General features: G+C 40.7%; 1 protein-coding gene across 1 annotated transcript in view; it reads right to left on the bottom strand.

Moving 5' to 3' along the window:
* Positions 1–5,046: 5,046 nt before the first annotated feature.
* NUP50 (nucleoporin 50) overlaps positions 5,047–26,778 on the bottom strand; it is a 40,265-nt gene continuing 18,533 nt past the window's right edge. Inside the window, exons 5-8 of the mRNA XM_034783947.1 lie at positions 18,094–18,759; positions 16,112–16,190; positions 13,967–14,085; positions 5,047–11,504 (exon numbers count right to left, since the gene is read on the bottom strand). Coding sequence (XP_034639838.1) covers positions 11,302–11,504; positions 13,967–14,085; positions 16,112–16,190; positions 18,094–18,759 — 1,067 coding nt within the window. The 3' untranslated portion in view covers positions 5,047–11,301. The remainder of the gene's footprint in view (positions 11,505–13,966; positions 14,086–16,111; positions 16,191–18,093; positions 18,760–26,778) is intronic.

Raw genomic sequence — 26,778 nt, 5'->3', positions numbered from 1 at the left:
GGGAGGAGGAATGCCGCTCAGCTGAGGAGCTGGGGGGAGGGGGGACTCGGTTCCTTAGCTGGCCTGCGGCGGCCGGCAAGACATGCTGGCATGGGGTGGGGACGCTACCCCCCTACAGGGCAGGGCAAGGAGCCGGCCAGGGTCCCCCGACCTGATAAACTTTACGTGCCAACTCGCGCGGCCCTGAGTTGCTCTGCCCCGCCGGGGTCCGGAGCCCCGGGCCTCTCGCTCCAGCGGCTCCTTCCCCGTGGGGCAGCGGGACATACCGCATGTGCCCTGGGGGGGGGGAGGGGCAGCACCTGCAAAACAGCTTTATTTTATTTTAATTTTTTTTTTTGCTCCACCCCCCCCCCCCCCCCCTATCCCCCCTTCCCCCCCCCCCCCCCCCCCGATATTTCCCGTCAGTGATCTGGTCACCCTATTCGGTCTTCACCGAGAAGTCTGAAGGAATGCTTAACAGTGAATGCTAATTGGAAGGGGGTAGGTTTAGAAGAGAAGATAAAAATCTCTTAGAAAAGTTAGATGCCTGCAAGTCACCAGGGCCTGATGAAATGCATCCTAGAATACTCAAGGAGCTAACAGAGGAGGTATCTGAGCCTCTAATTATTATATTTGGGAAATCATGGGAGACGGGAGAGATTCCAGAAGACTGGAAAAGGGCAAATATAGTGACCATCTACAAAAACCACCCAGGAAACTACAGACCAGTTAGTTTAACTTCCATGCCAGGGAAGATAATGGAGCATGTAATTAAGGAAATCATCTGCAAACACTTGGAAGGTGATAGGGAATAGCCAGCATGGATTTGTAAAGAACAAATCATGTCAAACCAATCTGATAGCTTTCTTTGATAGGATAACGAGTCTCATGGATAAGGGAGAAGCAGTAGATGTGGTATACCTAGACTTTAGTAAGGCATTTGATACAGTCTCACATGATATTCTTATTGATAAACTAGGCAAATACAACTTAGATGGGGCTACTGTAAGGTGGGTGCATAACTGGCTGGATAACCGTACTCAGAGAGTTGTTATTAATGATTCCCAATCCTGCTAGAAAGGTATAATGAGTGGGGTTCCATAGGGGTCTGTTTTGGGACTGGCTCTGTTCAATATCTTCATCAATGACTTAGATATTGGCATAGAAAGTACGCTTATTAAGGTTGCAGCTGATACCAAACTGGGAGGGATTGCAACTGCTTTGGAGGACAGGGTCATAATTCAAAATGATCTGGACAAATTGGAGAAATGGTCTGAGGTAAACAGGATGAAGTTTAATAAAGACAAATGCTAAGTGCTCCTCTTAGGAGGAACAATCAGTTTCACACATACAGAATGGGAAGAGACTGTCTAGGAAGGAGTACGGCAGAAAGGGACCTAGGGGTTATAGTGGACCACAAGCTAAATATGAGTCAAGAGTGTGATGCTGTTGCAAAAAAAGCAAACATGATTCTGGGATGCATTAACAGGTGTGTTGTGAGCAAGACATAAGAAGTCATTCTTCCGATCTACTCTGCGCTGGTTAGGCTTCAGCTGGAGTATTGTGTCCACTTCTGGGCACCACATTTCAAGAAAGATGTGGAGAAATTGGAGAAGGTCCAGAGAAGAGCAACAAGAATGATTAAAGGTCTAGAGAACATGACTTATGAAGGAAGGCTGAAAGAATTGGGTTTGTTTAGTTTGAAAAAGAGAAGACAGAGGGGACATGATAGCAGTTTTCAGGTATCTAAAAGGGTGCCATAAGGAGGAGGGAGAAAACTTGTTCATCTTAGCCTCTAAGGATAGAAGCAGCAGCAATGGGCTTAAACTGCAGCAAGGGAGGTTTAGGTTGGACATTAGGAAAAAATTCCTAATTGTTAGGGTAGTTAAACATTGGAATAAACTGCCTAGGGAGGTTGTGGAATCTCCATCTCTGGGGATATTTAAGAGTAGGTTAGATAAATGTCTATCAGGGATGGTCTAGACAGTATTTGGTCCTGCCATGAGGGCAGGGGACTGGACTCTATGACCTCTCGAGATCCCTTCCAGTCCTAGAGTCCATAAGTAAGTGTTCTCTGGGCTGCTGGAAAGGTGATTATTTGTAAGGATCCTGTCTCATTAAGAATCATACCTTAAAAATTAGTTTGGTTAATGAATTTTGTTTTGGAAAATAGACAAATACACTTTTAGATCCTATAATTTTCCCTCTTAACTGTATTGTCTTAACCTATTACAAAGAGATAAGGCACAAACACTTAGATGCTAAAAATAATATTAGGGCTCTTAGCCAGAAACTTCAAACAAACAAAAACAGGCTAAGTCAGCCATCCCTCTAATTAGAAATAAAAGGGGAGACTTAGTAACTGGCACTAAAAAGCTCTTGGAAGTTCTGAATTGTATAAAGTATGGAAAAAGTTAGCAAATATTTCAAGCTCCTCAATTTATAAATAGATATGAGCAATGCAAAACTACCTCATCGCGCAGAGGATGACATGGTAGCTTTTGATAGGCAAATTTCTGCAGAGGAAGTTGAAGATGTATTTAAGAATTTAAAATCCAGTAAAGCTGCAGGCTCTCCAGAAAACCTCTCAGAACATTATAGAACTCTAAAGCAAATACTGGTTCCTATTTTAATTGTTTAAAAATAAATTGCAGAGGAATGAAATTGCAGATTTTTGGAAAGGGACAAAAATGGTGGTTATTCCTAAAGAAAAAAAGATCCTACCCATTGTGCATCATACACCCCTATATCTTTAATTGATGTGGATGCTAAAAATGTATGCCAAAGATATTAGAAAAGAGATTGTGTCCTCTTGCCTAATATATTCAGCTGACCTAGTCTGGTTTCATTGCTGGCAGGTATCTAGCCAATAACAGCAGCAGAATTCTGAATCTGATCTTTGTTAATTCTAGCAATTCTTTCCATGGGTTGCTTTCATCAGAGAGTAAGAAGGCCTTTCACTGGCTGGAAGGGGAGCACTTCAGATTGTGGTAAGCTTTGGTTTTGGGAATCAGTTTTATAGGGGCATATCAGCCCTCTACTTCAAGCATCTACTATGGTAAATGGTCATCAATCCCCTCCTTTTAATTGGTCTAGGGCAGGGGTTGGCAACCTTTCAGAAGTGGTGTGCTGAGTCTTCATTTATTCACTCTAATTTAAGGTTTCGTGTGCCGGTAATACATTAACGTATTTAGAAGGTTTCTTTCTATAGGTCTATAATATATAACTAAACTATTGTTGTATGTAAAGTAAATAAGGTTTTAAAAATGTTTAAGAAGCTTCATTTAAAATTAAATTAAAATGCAGAGCTCCCTGGACCCGTAGCCAGGACCCGGGCAGTGTGAGTGCCACTGAAAATCAGCTCGTGTGCCGCTTTCGGCATGCATGCCATAGGTTGCCTATCCCTGGTCTAGGGGAAGACAGGTGCCTTTTCACACTTCCCTCCCCCTTCCCCCATTTGGCAATTGAGTCAGCTGCAATAAAGGGGAGAAACAGCCCCTTTATAAAAAGGTATTAAAACACTTTCTGGACTAAACACAAACTAATTTTTAATGAGGCTTCTGCTCCTGCAAATACAGTTGATGTTGGAATTAGTGCAGGTAGCAGGCTTCAAAATAAACTACACATGGTCAAAAGAAACATGTCTGCTACATAAGTTTAAATGGGCAAAGGAATCTAGGAATAAGTATTGTGGAGAAAGTTTTTTTTTTTTTTTTTTTTAGGCAAGTGTGGATAAAATTTGCACGAATGAAACAAACATGCAATGTTTCAATATACATACATACATATTTTATTTCTGAAAACTTTCTTCCAATTCTGGACATACAACAAAACTCTCATCAACTCCTAGGCTCTCTCTTTCCACTGAGTCCCAATCTTTTAATCTAATATATGCAGGGGCATAATCAGACCAAGTTATAACTCCCAAAATTAGTGGTTTTGGACCAAATTAGCCAACGTCCTAAAAACAAATCCCATCAATCCTGGAATAAGATACGTTATTCTGCAACTCATATATAGTCCCTGATTTATATCTTGCCAAACATCCACCAGATGCTCATTTTCTAAGTGATGCAACAAATTTGCACTTGCTCTTCCCACACAGCATGTGTGCATTTGATTAACCTAAAGTGGCAGTAAGCATCTCATTGCAATTCCCTCCCTACCCCCTCATAATAGCCCCTTCCCTAAAAATCTGATCAAAAGAAGCTTGCCATTGACTGAGAGCATATACATTGGCAAAGGTGAGGAGTTTACCTTGCTAGGATCCCCTTACTTAAAATATAAGTAACTTTGCACAGGACTTTAAGACTCCATTGCTTCTTATTTAAAAGCCCAAGAAAGTATAGAGTATTTAGAAAAAAGAGACACCCTGAACACAATGCCCATCACTCTAGCTCACCGTTCCTGTTGGAGTTCTAGATGGTCCATCTGAGTTTAGGTAACAGGGCTTCCCCTGCCTCATCAGGGTCCTGCAATAGCTTCTTTACTTGATCTGGCAAAAATGGCTGAAGACCCCAAATAAATCAGCTCCTGCCCTTTACAACAGCTCAGTCCCTGTCAGCTGGCTCCTGGATCAGCCTCAACAGGTGATCAGTCCCCCAGCTGGTGCCATCTTTCCCATGCAACTTCTTCCCTGAAAAAGCAGTTCTTCTGGGTGGAAGCTGGTGGACTGTTTATGGTGTTTGTATGCGAATGAAAGACCACCCCGATTTAATTACCCTCCTGGCAGCCCTGTATTACTCTCCCTTAGAATTTCAGTCCAACATGGACTGTCTGTCTTGTACTGGGAGAAGTTCACAGTTCCAGCATGCGTTATCTTCACAGCTGTCAGCTTCAAATTTGGTCAATTACAACCCCTCCCAATACAGCTATGCCCTGCTCAAGGTGATCTACAAAAGGAAACAGTTTGGTTGTGTCCCTCCCAGGCTAAGTTCACCCTTTTCCGCCCCTCAAATGTTTTTCAGAACATTTTACTTTGAAATTAGACACCAGCTGTCACTTCCCCACTGGAAGTATTTGGCATTGCAGTCATAACCAAAAGCGCACACACAGTCAAACATAAAAAAGGGTTGTTATATCTCCCATTTGTTTATTCACATTTTCCATGGAATTTGTACATTTTCTCAGAACGTATTAGAAATAAAACATGTCAGAAGTCACATGACAAATCTATTCAATAAAAGATCAGTTCCTATAGAAAAACTTGAGCTTTTTGAGGTCTACTTTGAAAATAATGGAGTGAATTATTACATTACTCAATTCAGTAGCCTTTAATTACTGATTACTAATTCATGCCATTTGAAGTTAATTTTGCTTGCACATGTACCAGCCACAAAATTTAGCAAATGCAAATAAATAACTTAAAGCATCAGAAAAAGTCTCGAGACATTTGAGAAGTTGTGGTGCTGCAAAATGAACTAAATCAGATAGCATTCTTAACATACATTACCTGTTATGCTTAATTACACATTCACTTTAAAGATGCATCACTATAGATTTGTTTAACTAGAATCTTACTAGATTGCAATCAACCAGAGGGGAGTATGGGGCAAAAGCATCTGCTCAATGACCCACTTCTTCACTCTGAAACCGATTAGTTACACATACAGACTAAAAGCTTGCAAGAGGAAGTTATAGGATTCACAACATAAAGGTTTTTGTGAAAACAGTGGTTTTAATCTTGTTCTTTTGGGGAAAAAAGTATATCCAGAAAGCCAGAGCAACAACTCAAACCTGTAAAGATTTGAAAAAACAAAGTCTACAGCTATAACAATGAAACTGATCATTTGTAGCAACTCAGATTGGGAAGAACTCTCTTGCACAAATGTGCAACTGATAGCTGGTACTTAATGTCACAACATTGAATCAAAGAAGTGTAAGACTAGAAGGGACCTGAAAAGGTCATCAAGCTCCATTCCCTGTGCTCAAGACAGGAGTACGTAATAACTAGTCCATTCCTGACAAGTGTATGTCTAACCTGTTCTTCAATGACAGATGGCAGAACCTCCCAAAGCAATTTGTTCCAGTGCTTAACTACCCAACAGTTAGGAAGCTTTTCCTAATGTCTAACCTAAATCTCCCTTGTTCCAACATATGCCAGTTGCTTCTTATCCCATCCTCAGAGGTTAACAAGAACAATTTCCCCACCTTTCTCCTCGTAACCACTGTTTATGCATTTGAAAACTTAAGTCTTTACTTAGTCTTCTCTCTCCACAAACCCATTTTTTCCCCATCTTTCCTTGTAGGTCACGTTTTCTAGTCCTTTAATCATTTTTGTTGCTCTACAGTGGACTGTCTCCAATTTGTCCACATCTTTCCTGCAATGTGGCACCCAGAACTGGCCACAATAGTCCAGTTGAGGCCTTATGAGCACAGAGTAAAGTGGAAGAATTACTTCTGGTATCTCTTACAACACTAGTGCCAATACATGGCAGAATGTTCACTTTTTTGGGGGGTGGGCGCCAACAATGTTACTCTGACTCATTCAGCTTGTGATCTTCTATAAGCCCCAGATCCCTTCCTGCAATACTCCTTCCTAGTCATTTCTCATTTTGTACGTGTGCAACTGATTGTTCCTTCTGAAGTGGAATGCTTTGCATTTCTTATTGAATTTTATCCTTTTTACTTCAGACCATTTCTCCAGGTCATTTTGAATTTTAATCCTATCCTCCAAAACACTTGCAACCCATCCCAGCTTGGTATTGTCCGCAAACTTTATAAGCACACTCTCTGTATCATTATCTAAATTGTGTATCATCATATTGAACAGAATCTGACCCAGGACTGATCTCCTGCAGAGCCCCACTCGTTGTGCCCTTCCAGCTTTAATGTGAACCCCTGATGATTACTCTCTGGAACAGTTTTCCATCCAGTTATGCACCCACCTTATAGTAGCTCCATGTAGGCTATATTTCCCTCGTTTATTTATGAGGTCATGCAAGACAGTATCAGAAGCCTTACTAAAGTCAAGATATATCAAATCTACTGCTTCCCCCTCTCCTCCCCATATCCACAAGGCTTGTTACCCTGTCAAAGAAAACTGTTAGGTTGGTTTGACATTATTTACTCTTGACAAATTCATGTTGACTGTTACTTATGACCTTATCTTCTAGGTGGTTGCAAACTGATTTGCTCCCTTATCTTTCTGTGTACTGAAGTGAAGCTGACTGGTCTGTAACTCCCCAGGTTGTCCTTATCCCCTTTTATAGATTGGCACTACATTTGCCCTCTTCCAGTCTTCTGGAATCTCTCCCATCTTCCATGAGTTTTTGAAGATAATCACTAATGGCTGAGATCTTCAGAGTCAGCTCCTTGAGTATTCTAGAACGTATTTCATCAGGCCCTACTGACTTGAACACATCTGACCTCTTTGTTCCGTTTTAGCCTCAGATCCTACCTCATTTTCACTGGCATTTGCGATGTTAGATGTCCGATTGCGACTAACCTTTTTGGTGAAAACAAAGGCATTTAACACTTCTCTTACCACATTTTCTGCTATTGGCTTTCCCCTCTCACTAAGTAACAGGTCTACTCGGTCCTTAGTCTTCCTCTTGCTTCTAATGTATTGTAGAATGTTTTCTTGTTACCCTTTATGTCTTTAGCTAGTTTAATCTTATTTTGTGCCTTGGCTTTTCTAATTTTGTCCCTACATGGCTTTTGGGTTTTTTTATGGTTATCCTTCATAACTTGACTCAGTTTCCACTTTTTGTAGGACACTCTTGAGTTTCAGATCATTGAAGATCTCCTGGTTAAGCCAGTGTGATCTCTTGCCATACTTTCTATGCAGTGGGATAATATACACTTGTGCCCTTAATGACAGTTTTTCAGAGAACTCTCTTGAACTGTTTTTCCTCTTAGACTTATTTCCCATGGCATCTTTACCTACAAATTCCTTGAGTTCGCTGAAGTCTGCCTTCTTGAAATCCATTCTTTATTTTGCTGTTTTCCCTCCTACTGTTCATTAGAATCACAAACTCTATCATTTCATGATCACTTTGACCCAAGCTGCCTTCTACTTTGAAGTTCTCAACCAGTTCCTCCCTATTTGTCAAAAGTCAACTCTAGAACAGTCTCTCCTAGTTGCTTTCTCCACCTTCTGAAACAAAAGAATGTTTCCAATGCATTCCAAGAACTTGTTGGATAATCTGTGCCCAGCTGTATTATTTTCCCAATAGACATTTGGGACATCATCATCACCAAGTCCTGTGCTTTGGATGATCTGGTATATTTTTTTAAAAGCCTTATCCACCTCTTCTTCCTGGTTAGGAAGTCTATAGTAGACCCCTACCATGACATCACCCTTGGTTGTTTTTTTTTTTTTTTTTTTAAACCTCTTATCCTTATCCAGACATTTTCAGCAAGTCTTGTCTATTTCCATCTGAACCTCAAGGGTATACATCTTTGATATACAAGGCAACAACCTCCTCTCTTTCCCTCCTACTTGTCCTTCCTGAGCAAGCTGTACCCTTTTATACTAATATTCCAGTCATGTGTATTATTCCACCAAGTCCGTGATGCTAATTATATCATAGTTGTGATTATTCACTAGTATTTCTAGTTCCTGTTTATTCCCCATACTTCTGGAAAGAAGACAGCTCTATCTACAAGGCAAGATACAAAAATTTATTGAATTAGAATTCTAAATAAGACAATCTTTTATAATTAAGTAGCATATGACAGACACCCTGATACAAACTATATAATTAATGGTAATTTCCTAACAAACTATTTTTACATTTGCTTTTAATACGTTTTTAGAGCTTAATTTCTATTAAATTTTCATGCAAACAAACATTAAAATCTGTAGACTAATCCCAGAATCTACTTTTTAGGTGTCTCCCTCCGAAAGTGCCCTATGAACTACAAAATTCAAACCATAGTGCCACAACATTTGTTTTTATAACCCTGGGAGCAAAATAATTTGTGCTGTACAATTGAACACAAGTAAAAAAGTATACATTTAAGTTCTCCCCATCTCACAATTCAAATAACTGAAGTCAATATAAGATACATAGATCACTTTTCCCTGTTTAATTTTGTTTTAAAGTGTTAACAGCAAAGATCTGTTGTAATAAACTGTAGAATTACGTTCTTAAATTAAAAACACTGTTTTTAATATTATTAGACTTAAGACATTTCATACATATACTTTTCTTTTTAAAGGGAGACTTTTTAGGGTAACCTATTGCAAAGATGTGAGTATACACTTACCTATTTCCATCTCTCCCATATGATTCTCCATGCCATTTACTGATACCAATACATGCTTAGCTAAAGAATAAGGTGTGCCACCTCCTTTACTCATTGTTTCCCGAACTACGATAGAAAATGTGTGTATTTGCCAGCTTGGGCATTGTGGGGTACAAGGTTTCCAGCATATTAGATTTTCATTAAGTAGCATCTGTCCCATTCTCTTTCCTGTCCTCAACACCCACCCTCAAACATACAATCACAATTTAAACAATGTTTTAAACAACTCTTGCAATCACAGATACAGTAGGACCATTCACTGGCCTCTTCTACTTAGCCTACCTAGCTTCAAGAGCAAGCCAAAACCATGCACGTACAAAAGTCCCAGATTTCACTCATTTCAAAGGCAAATATCACTCAGGATGGCTGTGCAAGGGGCACGTGGAAAGTTAGTTACATTTGCCTCTCCTAATGAATTTCTGTGTATCTTGTTTGTTGGTCCATATTGCAATTGATGGAAAGCACATTACTACACATCTTTGCACATGAGAAAGTAAACAAGTACCAAACACAATACCTCTAACCGTCTAAATACACAATGGCTCTTAAAGTGTGAGGTGCATAATGAGTGATCTGCTCATCACAAAAGATTATTCCCCTCCATGTGCAGTGACTGGCAGCCTACAAAACAATTTCTTTACTCAAATTTATTTATTAAGACACTGTTTTCTAAAAACAAATGCAAAATTATTTCAGCCCTTGGCCCTTCAACCTGAGCCTGTAAAACTTGTACATGTTATGATTTTCATTCACAGAATTAACATGCAAACATTTAAGTTCTGACCTCTGAGCTACGTACCAGCACGACGTTAGAAAAAAAATTGAGGAAACTAACCACACACACACACTTTAGTGGCTAAATACTAAACCAAATGCAAAAAAGGCACCAATTTATATTTAAAATGGGTATGTCTATACAGCATCCGAGCTTCCTTCCAGGTTAACACTAAATACTTTACTCACACTTTGATGTTTCAGTAGTCCAAAAGATAGAACACTGCAGCCAACCCTACTGCTATATTTGATGCCAGTAAGTAGTATTCTGCTGCTTTATCACATCACAAAGAAAATATTTAATAGTATAGTACCTAATTTTACACAGACTCTTGGCCATGTCAGGAGACATTTACAGCACAAAGATTTTTTAAAACTTAATTTGATGCTCATGAGACACGCTTAGTAAATTTTATTAACAGATAGGGCATGTATTTGCCTTGGCCAGTTTCCTCCACCAAACTACTTCTGCTCTTGATGTGTCTCAACCGGGAGTAGGGAAGAATACTTCTAGGGGAGAGAGTGTATTGGAATCTCCTCCCTTGGCCTCTAGCTCTGTCAACAAGAATACCAATTATAGGGCCAGTCTGGTTGAGAGCTAATAGTCTTCCACTTGTCTGTGGATACTATTGCACACCATTAGCTTGCTGCAACAGTAAGCACAACAAAACTGAATTGTTTGTAGCAGAGCTACATTAAAGTCAACAGGAATAATGCAAACAAATTATTTGCTTTGAGGAACCACAGATGCAGTCTGAATCCCAACAGTACATCACATTTCTTATTAATTTAAAAAGAATCTACAGAAGCATTGTTATTCAGATACATAATTATTCAGGTGACAGTTTGAAAGGTTAGATCCTTTACCAGAAGCTAGCAGACACTGATTTTGTATTTAAAAAAAAAATTCTATTCAGTCTAGAAATAGTTTCAAGAGTTAAACAATTTAGCCTTCTCCCTTCTCAAAAAAGGAGGTTGCTGCACTTCACCTTAAAGCCTGTGAAGAACATGTGGTACAACATTTTGTACTTTGATTTCAGTCCATCCAGCAATCACTAATTTAAATGTACAAATTTTATCCAAATATGGTTCATACATTAGATATTCCAAAAAAGGAGGGAGGACAGATGGATACTTGTGTTCAGTTAAAGCTTTTATTAGCCATTTTAGCTTTTCCTCACAAAAACTTTTCAGAATTCCTGTAACAGTTCTTAGAATGTCAGAGTAGAGAGTTAAGAAGTTAAAGAAAAAATGAGTAGCAGCAGTAATTTCTCAGAGCATTTGACTGCAATATGTTTAGGCCTCCTTTTTCTCGAGTAAAATTTTGTGCAACTCATCTGCATCCTCACTTGTTTTCACTCTTATTAACATAGTGACAGGGACAGTGGAATTCTTCTCATCAATTGGTGGATTGGGAACACAGACTATAAGAACGTTGTTTTTTCCTGTTCTTGTGCATGGCATCTTGGGCGGAACCAACACGTTCAATAGTATGTTACCTGCATTTGTGAGAAAAGAACATATTAGGTTAAATAAATTATTGGTATTGTAAGAAAATTTACATATTAGTAAGCTTACAGAGGAGGAATTTAAGCTTTAGTATGGAATGAGGGATACTCTCTTCCCCCATCATTTATATTCAAGGGATTCTCCCACCAGTAAGGGTTGTAGGTATGCTTTTACTTTAGGATTTCTTGGGGAAGCAACAGCAAATTGGAATGGTCCGTTTCATTCTGATTATCCATTTGTGTGCAAGTGGCAAAGCTTGCAGATGTGATCTACTACAGCTGCTGGAGATGCTCTTGTGGGGAGAAGACAAAGGAATTTTGTTTCCCAAATATCTATTCCTCTGCTATTTCTAAAAGGATGCTTCACTGGTGATCCAGAGGAGATGAAATTCATGGGTAATTCATCAGATTCACTCTGCCACTGTCAGAAAGGCCTCAAGTGGAAGTACTGACCAACTGGCAGTATTAGACAAGTTAAGGTCCAAGGTTAGGCCTCTGTTCTTCTGCCAGTAGAGACTGGGGTGTGTTGATCTTTGCTGTATAAAATACTTGGCTTACCTACAGAGCATCCATAAGGCACCAGGGGCCTACATCCCACCTCTTAGCCAGAGGTAAAATTTCAGTGATTTGTAGTTCACGGGAAGGAAAGAAATGTGAAACCTTCCCTCCAAAGAAGTGAGAACAGCAAAAATAAGAGAAGCTGGAGGAACAGTGTTAGGGTGAAGAGCACACGTGGGATTTTGTTTTTAGGAGGGTGAAGTGTCCCTATGACCAATTTAAACCTCAGCTAAATGAGGAAATGCAGCACACAAACCGAAATCTGAGTGTTCACATTACGTCTATATAAACATAGCAACTACTATTCCGAGATATCAAGTAGAGTCCTTAAGCAGTAGAAAAACATTGCACTAAACATACAGGAGCTGTTAATATAGTACTGGACGTGTTGTAGTAGAATTATTTTTTTATGGCTACCACTGTTCATTCATACAACATATGCTGGAAATATAAATAACAGTGATATTCTAACTCAGGCATAAGTTAACATATTAAAATACTAAGTGATTTAAAAAAAAAAATCACATTCAAAGTTAGTGCTGTCTTAGAGTAGTTTCAAATTTAAACTCAGCAATATGCATAAACAAAAAAAAAATGTTTTCATAAACCTAGGAAATAATTCACAAAAAAATGTAGTAGTGAGTATTAGGAAAGGGGGGAATTCAGTCTTCCATTGTACCATACCGATTACATCTTAGAGGTTTTCATGCACCAGAGCTCAGCAGCACCCTACATGCTGGAATTTCTAGTGTACAATCTAATTCAGATCTCAATATAGAAGGCCACCCAATAACAAGCCCATTCCCTATCCCAGATGCAGAAGTCCTGATTTCTACCTCTTCCTAATGCCCTAGTAGTCACAATTTATATCAAAATCCCTGGAAAACCTTATTGAATTAAGTTTAAGCATCTTTGTGGGGCTATTGTATTAAATGAATGATTTATATATTGTGGTGGTCCAAGACTGTAGGTAACCTCTCTGGGGGGAAATATGATGTGAACAGTAGAAAGTGACTTATGTTTTTATGTATTCAACAATATACCAGACAGGAATGGATTTTTGGGACAGCGTCAAGTGATTTGCCTGGGGAATCTCTAGGGGGAGCTGAATGCAAATTCCCCACCTTCAGTTATGCAAAAACCCAGCCTTTTGAAGCTGTGCCCTGAGGATAGGACCATTATCTGCTGATTAGCTGTTCCCAGAGTCTCAAGATCAAAGACCCAAGCCTTATAATGGACAAACTAATCCATTCATTGATGTGCTAGTTCTGAGCTAAGACTTATAGCCATACAAAAATCCCCTAGTAGGATCTGAAGGACTGACTCCTAGCGGAGATCCTGTTGCAGTTGGGAGGTAATCTCTGGTAAAAACTTATTAGCACGTGTGCATTTTTTATTATTTTTAACCTTCTCTCTCTAATGCTTTCACCTTACGAATAAATGTGCTTGTTTATAAAGGGCTGTGTAGTTACTTATAACAGCTGGCAATTACTGCTATTCATAGCCTTCAAAGCAGAAGCGAAATGCAGACGCTGGCTTGTTTAGGCAATCTGGCTTGCTGGGAATATCACAGTGTAGGCAGATAGAACTGTGCAGCCGGTCAGGAGGAAGACACATGCAGGTCTCTACCTAAGAGGTGACGGCTGAGGAGCTGACAGCCTAGGGTGGTGCGTTTAGTGGACCGTGAGGGGGAAAAGCTGGTGCAGTTGCTCTGAACTGTGACTGTGACCTGATAGTATCTCTTATTTGAGTACTTAGTATCTTGTGTGTACTCAATATGTATATCAGTTAGTTACAGTGAAAGCACTGGATTCTTTAGAAAAGAGCACCAATGTAGATTTCACTATAGAGCATTATCAGGACCAGCAAGACAGACTCAGAAGAAAGTTACATACCTAAATTGGTGTCTGCTCGCACCAGCAGTTGAGTTTTTTCATTTCCTGCAGGTTTTAAATGCAGCGTTCCTACACCCTTTTCTTTAAATTCATTATCTTTTTTGTAGAACAGTTTGCACCTATAAAACAAGTCAGACAGTATGTACAGATATATAAATAAATTTTTAAAATCTCCCAAATACATAATGGAGGATTTTATCTACAGTTAAAGTCCTTTCAATAATTTAAACCTGACAATTATAGAATAGAAAAAAAAACCCTACACATGTCTAGTCTCCCAGACCACAGCAAAATACATTATTTAGGTTCTTACTGCAACTACCCAGATGATAGATCCCATAGCATGGATAAGCTGTCAATATTAATGTTGTTTCAGGAAGAAAATGTGTCATTTTGGCTTTAAACTGTTGATTCAATTACATTTGAAATAGTCTCCAAAAAAAGTGTGACATTTTGACTCTTAAAATGCTTCAGTCCTTTGTTATAAGTTAAAACTTTATGGAAAAATAAGGCTATGGAAAATTTGAATAGTTTTGGAAGTTTTATGAAGATACTGGGCTTGTCTACACTTACCAGGGGATTGACGAGCGGCGACTGATGCATCAATGGTTGATTTAGCAGGGCTAGCGAAGACCCGCTAAATTGACTGCGGTTCACTCTTCCGTCGACTCCTCTATTCCACTGGATAGAGAAGAGTAGGGGAAGTTGATGGGAGACTGTCTCCCATCAACATCGTGTAGTGTGGACCCCGCAGTAAGCAGATCTAAGCTATGTTGATTTGAGTTACGCTATTCACATTAACTCCAATTGTATAGCTTAGATCAAAATTTCCCTGTAGTGTAGACAAGGCCACTGAAAACTTGGCAAGAAAGAGCTTTTTAAGTCCCATTCAGTAAACAGCTGTGATAGCGGATATTCTTCTCAACAAAATAAAATCAAATATGCAAGAGACTGTAGTTTCAAACAAGGACACCAAGTTATGGTATACGAAGTGAAAGCCAAATGACTATATGTTATATAAAAAAAGACCTGAGAAAAGCAGTTAAACAATACATAAAACTCTTTATCTTTGTTTGAAACGCTAATTTTACTGCAAAACTGGGAAAAAATAGTCAGCATCACACACGATGCGGTCCCAAGTTAAAAGCGTAAGAATAGATTTTAGTAGGACCACAAAGCAAAGGGTTCAAAAATGGGAGAGCTGAACTTGAAAATATTAATGGTTAAAGTCAAAATCCCAGCATTTGTAATATACTAAAACAAAACGTAGAACCTGTTATCCTAAAACAAGATCTTGTGTACTTTGTAAACCTTGCTTCAAAATATTTACATTTAAAGCCCCGATCCTGCAAAGATTTAATATGGTACATACTTCACTCACATAAATAGTTCCTCTTATGTCAATGGGACAACACACATGCTTATAGTTAAGCATGTACGTAAGTGTTTGGAGCATCAGACACTAAAACTGTATTTTAATTAAACACTTCTTTTAATAGGCTTAAAGTCTGAATTCAAAGCAAATTTGGTTCTGTATTAACAATGAAAATTTAGACTTAAAATACCTTAAATATTGTGAATTATTTCATATACACACCTAAATTTTCAAAAACAAGTCTAACTTTACACTCCTATGCCCAGTCTCCTCTGGGAGGGATATTCAAAAGCACCTAAGTGACTTAGGAGAACAAGTCTCCAACTTCGAATTGCAAAACCTGATGGAGGAGTACAGCTGGTCAAAGTGTTTCAGCTTTCTTGAGCTGTGGAATTGCAATATCAGAACGTGGTGTTGGTTGCGAATAGCGCACAAAGTTTTGCTCAATTTTGTTTGAACATGTGTTGTTCTCACAGTAAGGATGTTAATGAGGCCCTAGACATTCCACATAGATGAGCTCAGATGAAACGTCACAGAAGAAAAAAAAAATCTATGTAAAATCTAAAGTTTTAACAATTACGAAACTAAAAAAAGTATGAAAACATCAATTTCAGCAATTTAGGACTAGAATAGGAAAAGGTACAGAACGTGCAACATGTAAATAAAAACAGCGATTTCAATTAAAAAAATTAATTTATATCTATTTTCTTTTTTTAAAAGTCATGATTTTTATTTACCGTGGCTTGTAAACATTAAAAATGACCACTCACTTCTTTGAGTAGAAGGCATCATCTTCTTTTACCTCGTTAACAACTGTTTTTGGTGGCTCCTCCTCTTCTTCATCTCCTCCTTAAACAAAGGAATGGTTTAATACAACCCAGAACAATGTTATGCAGATACCACTTATTGTTTCTTCACACTGTATTACTGATAATACACAAACATACATATTGAGAGTGCACATATACAGTCCAGAGATTGTCAAAAAGTATTTTAAATTGATTTGTGTCTTGGAGGTAAGGCAACTATAAGAAACTTTCTGTGGTCAGTAAGTCTAGTGTTTTAATAACTACACCAGCTAAATGAATATGGAGATCAGAAGGATCCTAATTACATTTTTGGAAGTTTGAATAGCAGCTAGTTAATTATAAGGTTGGTTTTAAAAACAACAACAACAAAAAAACAACCCAGGACTTTTTTGGTTGGGAGATTGTTATAAAGTAAAGAGATTCATGAGTAGTTCCCTCCCCTCAAAAAAACACCACCCAGGTTATATGGAGGGCTTGAAAAGTATACTAGGAGTAAGTCGGGGGGAGGCGGGAGGAGAGCTACACCAATGGTATCAAGAGACAACAGCTTAAAAATGGGTAAGAGCTCAGCCTCTTTCCACCCCCCACTTGCTAGGAATTCTACCAGGATGCTGTGCCTGCCTCTGCTGCTACTCACAACTTTTCTAAGCAGTAGCAGAAGGAAACTGACAAGATCTTTGGTAGTTTTACTGCTCCCTAAATACTTATAAACAGCAGCAGTGAAACTGACCAGAATTTTATTCATTTCATTCTGCAGTTGCTTGACAAAGCTACTGAATGCTGCAGTGGGGCTGAAACTGCTTTAAGACTTGAAAGCTTTAATGTACCACTGTACAGTTGGTTCACATTCAGAAACACCAGAAACTTAGTTTTGTTCAAAAGTTTACATTCCACAGAAACTGAAGTTTTATGGCCTTTCCCCACCACACTTGCAAGGGAAGCTACCTCCCACTCCTCGCTTAAAAAAAAAACAAAAACAAACCCTCACTAAAGTCCTAGATGATGTTACTTTTATATAAGCACAGACTGAAATGGTGTGTGCAAGCAAATAGAGTTCCAGCTCCTATATTAAACTTCAAAAGACAGCCACAGTGGACAGGGGTTACAACGGAAACATTTATAAATATTTTCACAGTACTAATCACTAGTCATTTTATTTCAGAATAAGTAAGGGATAGGGAACCAAGAGTACTCCAATTACCAACTTCACACATAAAATAACACTTTTGCCTAATAATGTAATCAGTATTTTACAGTGCTATTTAAAATTCAGCAGTGTTATAAAAATGACACAATGGGCCACACTATGTTTGTGAGTCATTACTTATAATTATGTGGAGCAGTGTTTAAAACAGATAAAAGGGATACTTCCTTTAAGAACGGGGTGGGGTAGTTTACAGCCCCTTTAATTAGATATGCAGGTTCCAGTACAGTTAAAGTTAATTTGGTTTAATTTGAGCTAGAGATTACAATGTAATTAAATGTCATCGGTGATTATACTTATCACATTGCAGGGAGAAATGTGCACTTTTTATTCTAATACGTCAGACTACTATATGACTAAGTCAACACAGGGTCTGGATTACAAATTTGGTTGAAATTTTGGATGAACACGAGTCTAAGATATCAATCATAAAATTTCAATACTTGTGTAGGCAAATTGCTTATGTAACACTGAAAAGATGCTATTAAAATGTATAAATCCAACTAGAATTTATTGTTCCTTACTGTCATGACAGCAAGATTGAGAAATTCAAGATTAGAGGCAAAGTTCTGCAATCGTTCAGTATTGAAAATACAAGAGCAAAACGGTGAATAAACCTATACAAACCCTTGTTAAGCTTAATAGCTCACTACAAAGCAGCCTTGGAATATTAAGTTATGCCCAAACATTCAAAGCATATCATTAGTAAAAGTTCAATTGATCAAAAATCAATATTTACCTTTATCCTCACTACTTCCACTTTCTGTCTGAGCTTCCAATACCCTGGTGGAAAGCGTGGAGACAGACTTTCCCTGCTTTGCATCTTTTCCAAATACACCCGAATTCCCAGGGGAGAATGAAAAACTAGTTAGTGTGCCAGAACCAAGTGAACCCAAAATAGAACTATCAACATTCTTGCCAAAATTAAATGAGACATTTGATGCAACTCCTAATGGTGATTCTCTGTTCTTTTCCGATGTTGATTCAGGTTTCTTGTCTGATTCATCCTCAGTTTTGTTGCTGTTAAACAAAAAAGTTGATCCTTGCTGAAGTTTTGAAGTCCCAAACGTAGGAACAGACTGAGTTCCAGTTGTTTTGTTGCTTTCATTTTCAGAGCCACTATCACTACTGCTTCCATGATGTTGTTCAATGCTTGCTAAATATTTCTCATAGTCTCTAAATATGGGTGTCAGATCACAGAGTGGATTTGTGTTTACATGCTTTACTATCCAGTCACGCACAGAACAGTTTAGAGCTGCTAACTGTTTGTGATAAACACTAGAGCTGCACATTTTATTTTGAGTGTAACCAGAGGATGAGGATTGTGGACTGCCACCATTAGCTTTTGTGCCTGAAGCCTTTTTCTCAACCAATGTGGTGGTGGGACCATTTGATGTCACGGATCCTATTGAAAAAAAGTAAGTAATTAAAAAAAACAAACAACAGTAATCTGGAAGATATACAAACTTTGAAGATAAGTGTATCGAATCGTCTAGTTTCTTGCTCAACTATCTCTCTGAGTTCAATTTAATCTGTATCACCACAATATTTAAGGCCTGAGGGAAAAGGAGAGGTGGAGCAGTACACGCAAATAGACAATGCCTTAAAACAGGCCTAGTGTTTGCAGTCTGGAATTTCAAAATTGTATGGATAGTGATTAAAGGTAAGAGGCAAAAATTCCAAAAAACAAAATAGTACAGATGAATTAACAAGGCTAAACAAAGTACAAGATTAAAAAAACAACAACAACAAAAAAACAAGCAAAGTGTAGAAAAGTACTAAGAAAATACAAAGGAAGATTCTAGGTGTAGGTTAGTTTTCAGTCACTTATCTGCTGCATCCAACATGATTAGCTAATAAAAACAAAAAGACCCAAGCTATTACAAGTTTAAGGATGCACATTTAAAAATCAGGAAATGCAGAAGTTACATACACAGCAATATTTACTTGGCTATCTTGCACAACTGCATATTTCACAATATGTTATACATACAGTAGTTATATTCATCTTCACACACAGGATCTGAACCTGTTCTCATTGAAGTTGAAAGATCTGTCATTCACTTCAATGAGAGCCAGATCAGTCCCTTAAATCAGAAAGGCAGGGATATAAAATACTGAATACATTCAGTACAGGCAACTTACTTTGCTTTTGAACAACTTTAGCTTTTATATTTTCTCTCTTCAAGAGAATCTAATTGCCTGTTTTTAGCTTTAATATTGAAAAGGTTTTCAACTGAACTTTCCCACCTTACTGCTATTTGCCACAAAAATTTTCTGCAAAGCTTGTAATAGGGCAGCACTTATCTGTAATAATTATACCTTTCCAACAGAAAAAGTTATTTGTAAAGTTAAAAAAAAAAATCTAGAATTTACAATCTTTTAGAATGTGGCAAAAACAAACTCTGCAGCACTAAAACAAATTTTACCAGATAAATTTACCTTAATGAAATACAAAAATTAACAAATTGTCCTATGCCACTTGTTTTAGAGCAACCCGAATAGTAAATCATATCTTGTTTGAGCAGGAATTTAGAGGGACTCCATAGTAATCTCACAATGGGCACTGGGATTAATTTTTGCTTAAAGCATAACAAATGAACACGTTCAGAAGGTTTTTTTTTTTTTAATTGATCATAACTCTAAATAAAGGCATTAATCAGGGCAGACTAAGTCCATTCTAAATTTCAAGCATTAACCTAAGTCTCAGACTAGAAATGGTGAAAGTTATTTTAACAAAAAGCATTTCACTCTTCTGTATCTAACACAAGGGATTGGGGAGGGCGAAAAAAGGTTACTATCCTTCTATTACTGTTCTTATTCCACGCTTAGGGTGTGCACACCCTGCACACTGTCATAGGAAATTTTCCCTTCAGTGGCACCTGTTGGGGCAGGTCAAAAGCCCTGTGCTGTTGCACACCACTGTTACCCAGTTGCTCCAGAGCCCTCTCTGTTCCTTTTTGCCTGACAACTCCAATGCAGAGGGATAGGAGGGCAGGTTGTGGAATGGACATGTGCAGCATATCTTGAAGAACAGTTACAGAAGGTTAAGCATTTTTTGAGTGATTGCACATGGGCATTCCACTCTGACTCAAGCTGTAAAGTAGGAGGGGGGATTGGAGCGTATGCATACACAGACTGGAATACAATTTGTCCAAATTTAGCATAGTCTCTAAGAGTCCCAAGTGATGGCATAATTGGATGCGAAGGTGTGCACCGAAGACCAGACTGCTGCTCTACCACTGTCCTGGATAAAGACTTGTACGAAAAATGACACTGAGGCCTCTTGCAAACTTGTAGAATATGCCGTTATTTTGCTCAGTGGAGAAATGCAAGCCAGATCAGAACATACATGAATACTGGAAGCTATCCACGATAAAATTATTTGTGAAGAGACTGGGAGATCTTTCATCCTGACTGCAATAGCCATGAATAGTTGTGTTGACTAATGGAACTGTTTAGTCCTATCTAGAACATGAGAGCTCTTCGAACATCTAGGGCCGATTTGCCTGGTACTGAAGTTAGGCTTACTCACAGGTAATTGCAAGGATCGCCTTTGGAGCAGTGTTCCCTTTAATTTTTTCCACACATGTGCGGAAAGAATTTAGTTATGTGCACCAATATGGAGGTGATGTGTGACGCAACCTCCATACTGGTGCAGATAACAAAATTCATGTGACAGGGATGGGACTGACGGGTTTGGAGTGTGGAAGGGGGCTCAGGGCTGGGGCAGAGGGTTGGAGTGCAGGGGGTGATGACTCTGCTGAGGGTGCAGGAGGGGTGAAGATACCAGCTGGGGGTGCGGGGTTTTGGGTGCAGGCCACCCTGGGGCTATGGCGGGGAGAGAGGACTCCACCCAGCTCTCTCTTCCCACAGCAGCACCTGGTCTTCAGGGGAGAGGCACCTCTCCCCACTGTGGCAGCTCCAGGGTTGGCCCACGGGATAGGTGCCTCTCCCCCAGCCGTGGCAGGTCTAGGGGTGGGCTGGGGCGCCTCTTCCCTGTCCTCTATAGGCCTGGGGCCAGGCGAGGGTCGCCTCTCTCCCCTGGTCCGTGGCAGGTGTGGGGGAGGGTCACCTCTCCCCGGGCTGTGGCAGGTCCATCCACAGTCCGGGCCGCCAGTGACAGTCTGCCGCTTTGGGCTCTGGACCCCAGGGGAGCACAAAGCAGCGGACTGTCCCTCACCGGCAGCCCGGAGGAGCGTTAGCAAATCTGGATTCCTTTCTACCTCCTCCATCCCCACAGGCAGCCGGCAGGTGCCGAGAGAGGAGCCCTCAATTGGCCGGCTGAGATGAGTGAAGGGGTGGAGCGGAGAGAAGCCCTGGAACTGGAGGGCCCATAGGAGCGCAGGGGAGGATCTGGAGAGAAGCCAGCGCTGTGGCCACTGAGCCACAGCGCAAGTCCCACCAGGCTGGGCTTGGCCACCGCAGCAGGTCCGGGGCTGGGGGAGAGGCATCTCTCCCAGCCGCAGCCCTGAGAGCCTACACGGCGCTTTGTAGGTGGCTTCACAACCACACAGCTTAGAGGGAACTTAACTCTCGAGTCTTTTTAAAAAATTGGTGTCATATTAGCTATCCTCCAGTTATCTTCAAATCAAGCAGCTTCAAATCACAGGTTACATGTCACAGTCCTGAGATGTAACCTGGCATGCTGGACTATGTATGTGCATGAGCCCCAGGAACCTTATACAGTTTTACACTGTTGTGTCTGGATGAGTCTTGAGATCTGCAACAAGAGATCAAATTGTTTGGAACCTTGTGTCCAGAAGGAAAGCCCTGGCTTGAGCAGAATCCAGAACTGCTCCTATAAACTCCATCCTCTGAGCTGGAGAAAGGATAGATTTCTTTATGTTGATCAGCACACCCAGAGCTTTGAAAGTTGACTGGATGAGATATATACCGGAGAGTATCGGAGCCCCGGACTCACTTCTGACTAGCCAATTGTCCATGTAAGAGTAGACTTTTACTCCTAGTACACAGGTACCCCATCATACATTTTATGAAAACCCGAGGAGTTGCTGACAGGCTGAAAGGCAGCTCAGTGAACTGGTATTAAGAGTGCTTCACTAAGAAAATGACATTTTCTGTGACATTGATAAATTGTCTCATGAAAGTAAGTGTTTTTTACGTCGAGGGTGGTATACCACTCTCCAGAGAGGGAATGATGGAAGCTAGGGGGACTGTGTAAAATTTGTTGGTGAGAGACCTCTTTGCTTTCACGATTAGGAAATAACAGGAATAAAACTGCGGAACCTAATTTATGGCTCCTACTCAAAAGAGAAAATGAACCTCCTGGAGAAGGAGCTCTTCATGAGACTAGTCTCTGAAGAGGGATTGTGGAAGGAGGAACAAAGAAATTAGAGGCTATATCCCACTTCCACAGTGCTTAAGATCCAACATGCGAGTAATCTGGGACCAAGCATGGAGGAAGTGGACAAGGTGGTTTGTGAATATGCGGGGAGACTGAATCTGGCTTCCTGGAAATTGGCATGCTGTCCTTGACCGACCTATCAAAACACCAGTTTAGCACCCCCCAGATGACTGGATGGAGTAGGCGTTGATGCAGAAGCAGGAGGAGGTGGTCTGCACCCTAGAGTCCTTCAAACCATGGAGTTTAGAGTCATTTTATTCTGAAAAAAGTGAAGACTCTTCAAAGGACAAATCTTGTGTTGTTTATTGGCCTTCTTCCGGAAGACCTGAGGCCTGCAGCCAAGAGCTCCAGGTATGGAAACTACAGAAGCCATGGTCCTAGCAGCAGAGTCTACTGCATCTAATCCAGGTTTCAGCAAAGTTCTTGCTACAAATTTCTGCTCATCAGCTAAAGAGGAAAAGAGAACTCTTGCCTAGTGTCCTCTGGCAACATGTTCCTAAACTTTAATGTGGAGTCCCAAATAGTAAAATCATCATGTCTCAAAATACCCTGTTGGTCAGCAATTCTGAGTTGCAACCCTAAACTTTTCTGCCAAATCTAGTTTTTTAGCACCCTTTCATTTGGGGGCTGCGACCTGTTGACTCTGCCATTCCCTTTCATTGGCCACTGACACCACCAGAGAACCATGGGGGGGAACATGAGCATAGATATTCACATCCCTGGGAGGGAACATAATATTTACACTCAGCCCTTTTTGAGGTGAGGAAGGGGACTAACAGTGACTTAATGGGCTCCAAAATTGCATCAATAGTTAAGGCCACACACAGAAGCTCTGTGGTGGCTAAAATATCAATAAGGTAGTGGGAGGACTTCTTAACCAATCTCATCCACTTGGATCCCCAAACTTGAGGTCGCCTTCTTCAATAGCTCTTGGTGAGCTTTATAATCTTTGGGAGGGGGTGAGATGCTGTCTGAGGAAGTGGTCTCATCAGGAGAAGATGATGAAACTAGCACAGGCTGAGGCTGCTGCTCCTCTTCTGCTAGCTGTCCAGCAGGGTCTTCCTGAACTGCCTCTGTCTACTCACCACTGGGCCCACTACTGGACTCAGGAACGGGTGGCAACTTGTTAGTCAACTCCCCACACTTCTGATTCAGAGGAGGGTGAATCACCACCAGGTGGGGGGGGAGAGGGGGGGAGAATGCTGCTCCCAATAGTGCTGCATCAGTAAAGTGTGTAGAGCAGCCAACTCTGCAGGCTTACCCTTTGATGGTACTGATGGGTGTGAAGACTGAGGCTCACGGTACGGAGAATTCTGCACCAATAGTATACTTGCACCCCTCTGTCTGCTGGTCACAGAAGCGTGGTCTCCTGCACTGCAGGATATACTAGTACTGATAGGCTCACCAGACCTCTCACTGCCACAAATGTATCCTGTGTAGTGGGTACCGAGACGTTCTCTGAATGCTGTGGTACCGCAGGCGCAGAAGGCGCCTGTTGGGGCCCCAGACTCGGTGGTACCCTGCCTTGATACCAGAATGAATGGCGTTGGTTTTGGTACTACCAGTGAAAAAGAATGCTTGGATTTCAGCTGCACTCTGCTCTCCTCCCCATGCCTAGATGATTTTAGTGCTAGTAACCACCTTCTCTCAGTAGTCTGTTCAGATATCTCATGCGTCTTCATACACACTGGGGAGGGTGGGCGGTTCAGGGTCAGAGACAGCATAGGAGGTACATTCCTCCCCAACGCCAAAGCACTTGGTGTAGAGTCCAAATGGCTAGGCTCTAACGGAAGTCTCAGGGAATAACTGGTGGGCGCATCACTAACTGAATAAGGTATGGGAACCATGTTTGTCTCCTTTTGTCCCTCCAGACCCACGAACATGATACAGTTCTGCGATGACCTATAATCCTACTTTCGACGTCTCCGACTCAAAGAATATTTCCAACATACCTCTGAACAGCATACTAACCCACAGAATCCCACCTACCTGCACTACAAAAAAAAAAAGGATTCTGCATGGACTCCTCTGGACGGTCGAAACAACAGAGTGGATTTCTTCATAGTTTGCTTCCGTAAACGTGCAAAGGCTGAAATTGTGGAAAAGCAACATCACTTGCCCCATAACCTCAGCCACGCTGAACACAACGCCATCTACAGCCTCAGAAACAACCCTGACATCATAATCAAAAGGGCTGACAGAGGAGGTGCTGTCGTCATCATGAATAAATTGGAATATGACCAAGAGGCTGCTAGACAGCTCTCTAACACCACGTTCTACAGACCATTATCCTCTGATCCCACTGAGTATTACCTAAAAAAACTACACCATCTGCTAAAAAAACTCCCTGACAAAGCATAGGAACAAATCTGTACGGACGCATGCTAGAACACCGACCAGGGGTATTCTATTTGCTACCCAAGATCCATAAACCTGGAAATCCTGGACACCCCATCATCTCAGGCATTGGCACCCTAACATCAGGCTTGTCTGGTTATGTGGACTCTCTCCTCAGACCCTACGCTACCAGCACTCCCAGCTATCTTCGAGACACCACTGACTTCCTGAGGAAACTACAATCCATCGGTGATCTTTCAGAAAACACCATCCTGGCCACTATGGACGTAGAAGCCCTATACACCAATATTCCACTCAAAGATGGACTACAAGCTATCAGGAACAGTATCCCCGATAATGTCACAGCTAACCTGGTGGCTGAACTTTGTGACTTTGTCCTCACCCACAACTATTTCACATTTGGGGACAATATATACCTTCAAGTCAGCGGCACTGCTATGGGTACCCGCATGGCCCCACAGTATGCCAACATTATTATGGCTAGCTTAGAACAACGCTTCCTTAGCTCTCGTCCCCTAACGCCCCTACTCTATTTGCGCTACATTGATGACATCATCATCTGGACCCATGGAAAAGAAGCCCTTGAAGAATTCAACCATGATTTCAATAATTTCCATCCCACCATCAACCTCAGCCTAGATCAATCCACACAAGCGGTCCATTTCCTGGACACTACTGTGCTAATAAGCGATGGTCACATAAATACCACCCTATACCGGAAACCTACTGACAGCTACACTTACCTACATGCCTGCAGCTTCCATCCAGGACACACCACATGATCCATTGTCTACAGCCAAGCTCTAAGATATAACCGCATTTGCTCCAATCCCTCAGATAGAGATCTTGTAGGTGCTTGTCTCTATCAAGCATTCTTAAAACTACAATATCCACCTGCTGAAGTGAAAAAACAGATTGACAGAGCCAGACGAGTACCCAGAAGTCACCTCCTACAAGACAGGCCCAACAAAGAAAATAACAGAACACCACTAGCTGTCACCTTCAGCCCCCAACTAAAACCTCTCCAGCGCATCAGAGATCTACAACCTATCCTGAAAGATGATCCTTTAATCTCACAGATCTTGGGAGACAGACCTGTCCTCGCTTACAGACAACCCCCCAACCTAAAACAAATACTCACCAGCAACCACACATCACTGAACAAAAACACTGACCCAGGAACCTATCCTTGTAACAAAGCCCGATGCCAACTCTGTCCACATATCTGTTCAAGTGACATCATCATAGGACCTAATCACATCAGCCATACCATCAAGGGCTCGTTCACCTGCACATCTACCAATGTGATATATGCCATCATGTGCCAGCAATGCCCCTCTGACCTGTACATTGGCCAAACCGGACAGTTTCTATGCAAAAGCATTAATGGACACAAATCTGACATCAGGAATCATAATACTCAAAAACCAGTGGGAGAACACTTTAACCTGTCTGGCCATTCAATGACAGACCTGCGGGTGGCTATCTTACAACAGAAAAACTTCAAAAACAGACTCCAACGAGAGACTGCTGAGCTGGAATTGATATGCAAAGACACAATCAACTCAGGATTGAATAAGGACTGGGAATGGCTGAGCCATTACAAACATTGAATCTATCTCCCCTTGTAAGTATTCTCACACTTATCAAACTGTCTGTACTGGGCTATCTTGATTATCACTTCAAAAGTTTTTTTCT

Source organism: Trachemys scripta, chromosome 1, assembly GCF_013100865.1.
Source record: "Trachemys scripta elegans isolate TJP31775 chromosome 1, CAS_Tse_1.0, whole genome shotgun sequence".
In the NCBI taxonomy this organism is placed as follows: Eukaryota; Metazoa; Chordata; order Testudines; family Emydidae; genus Trachemys; species Trachemys scripta.
Note: the sequence above shows the minus strand (reverse complement) of the source record. Positions and strands in the feature narration are given on the sequence as shown.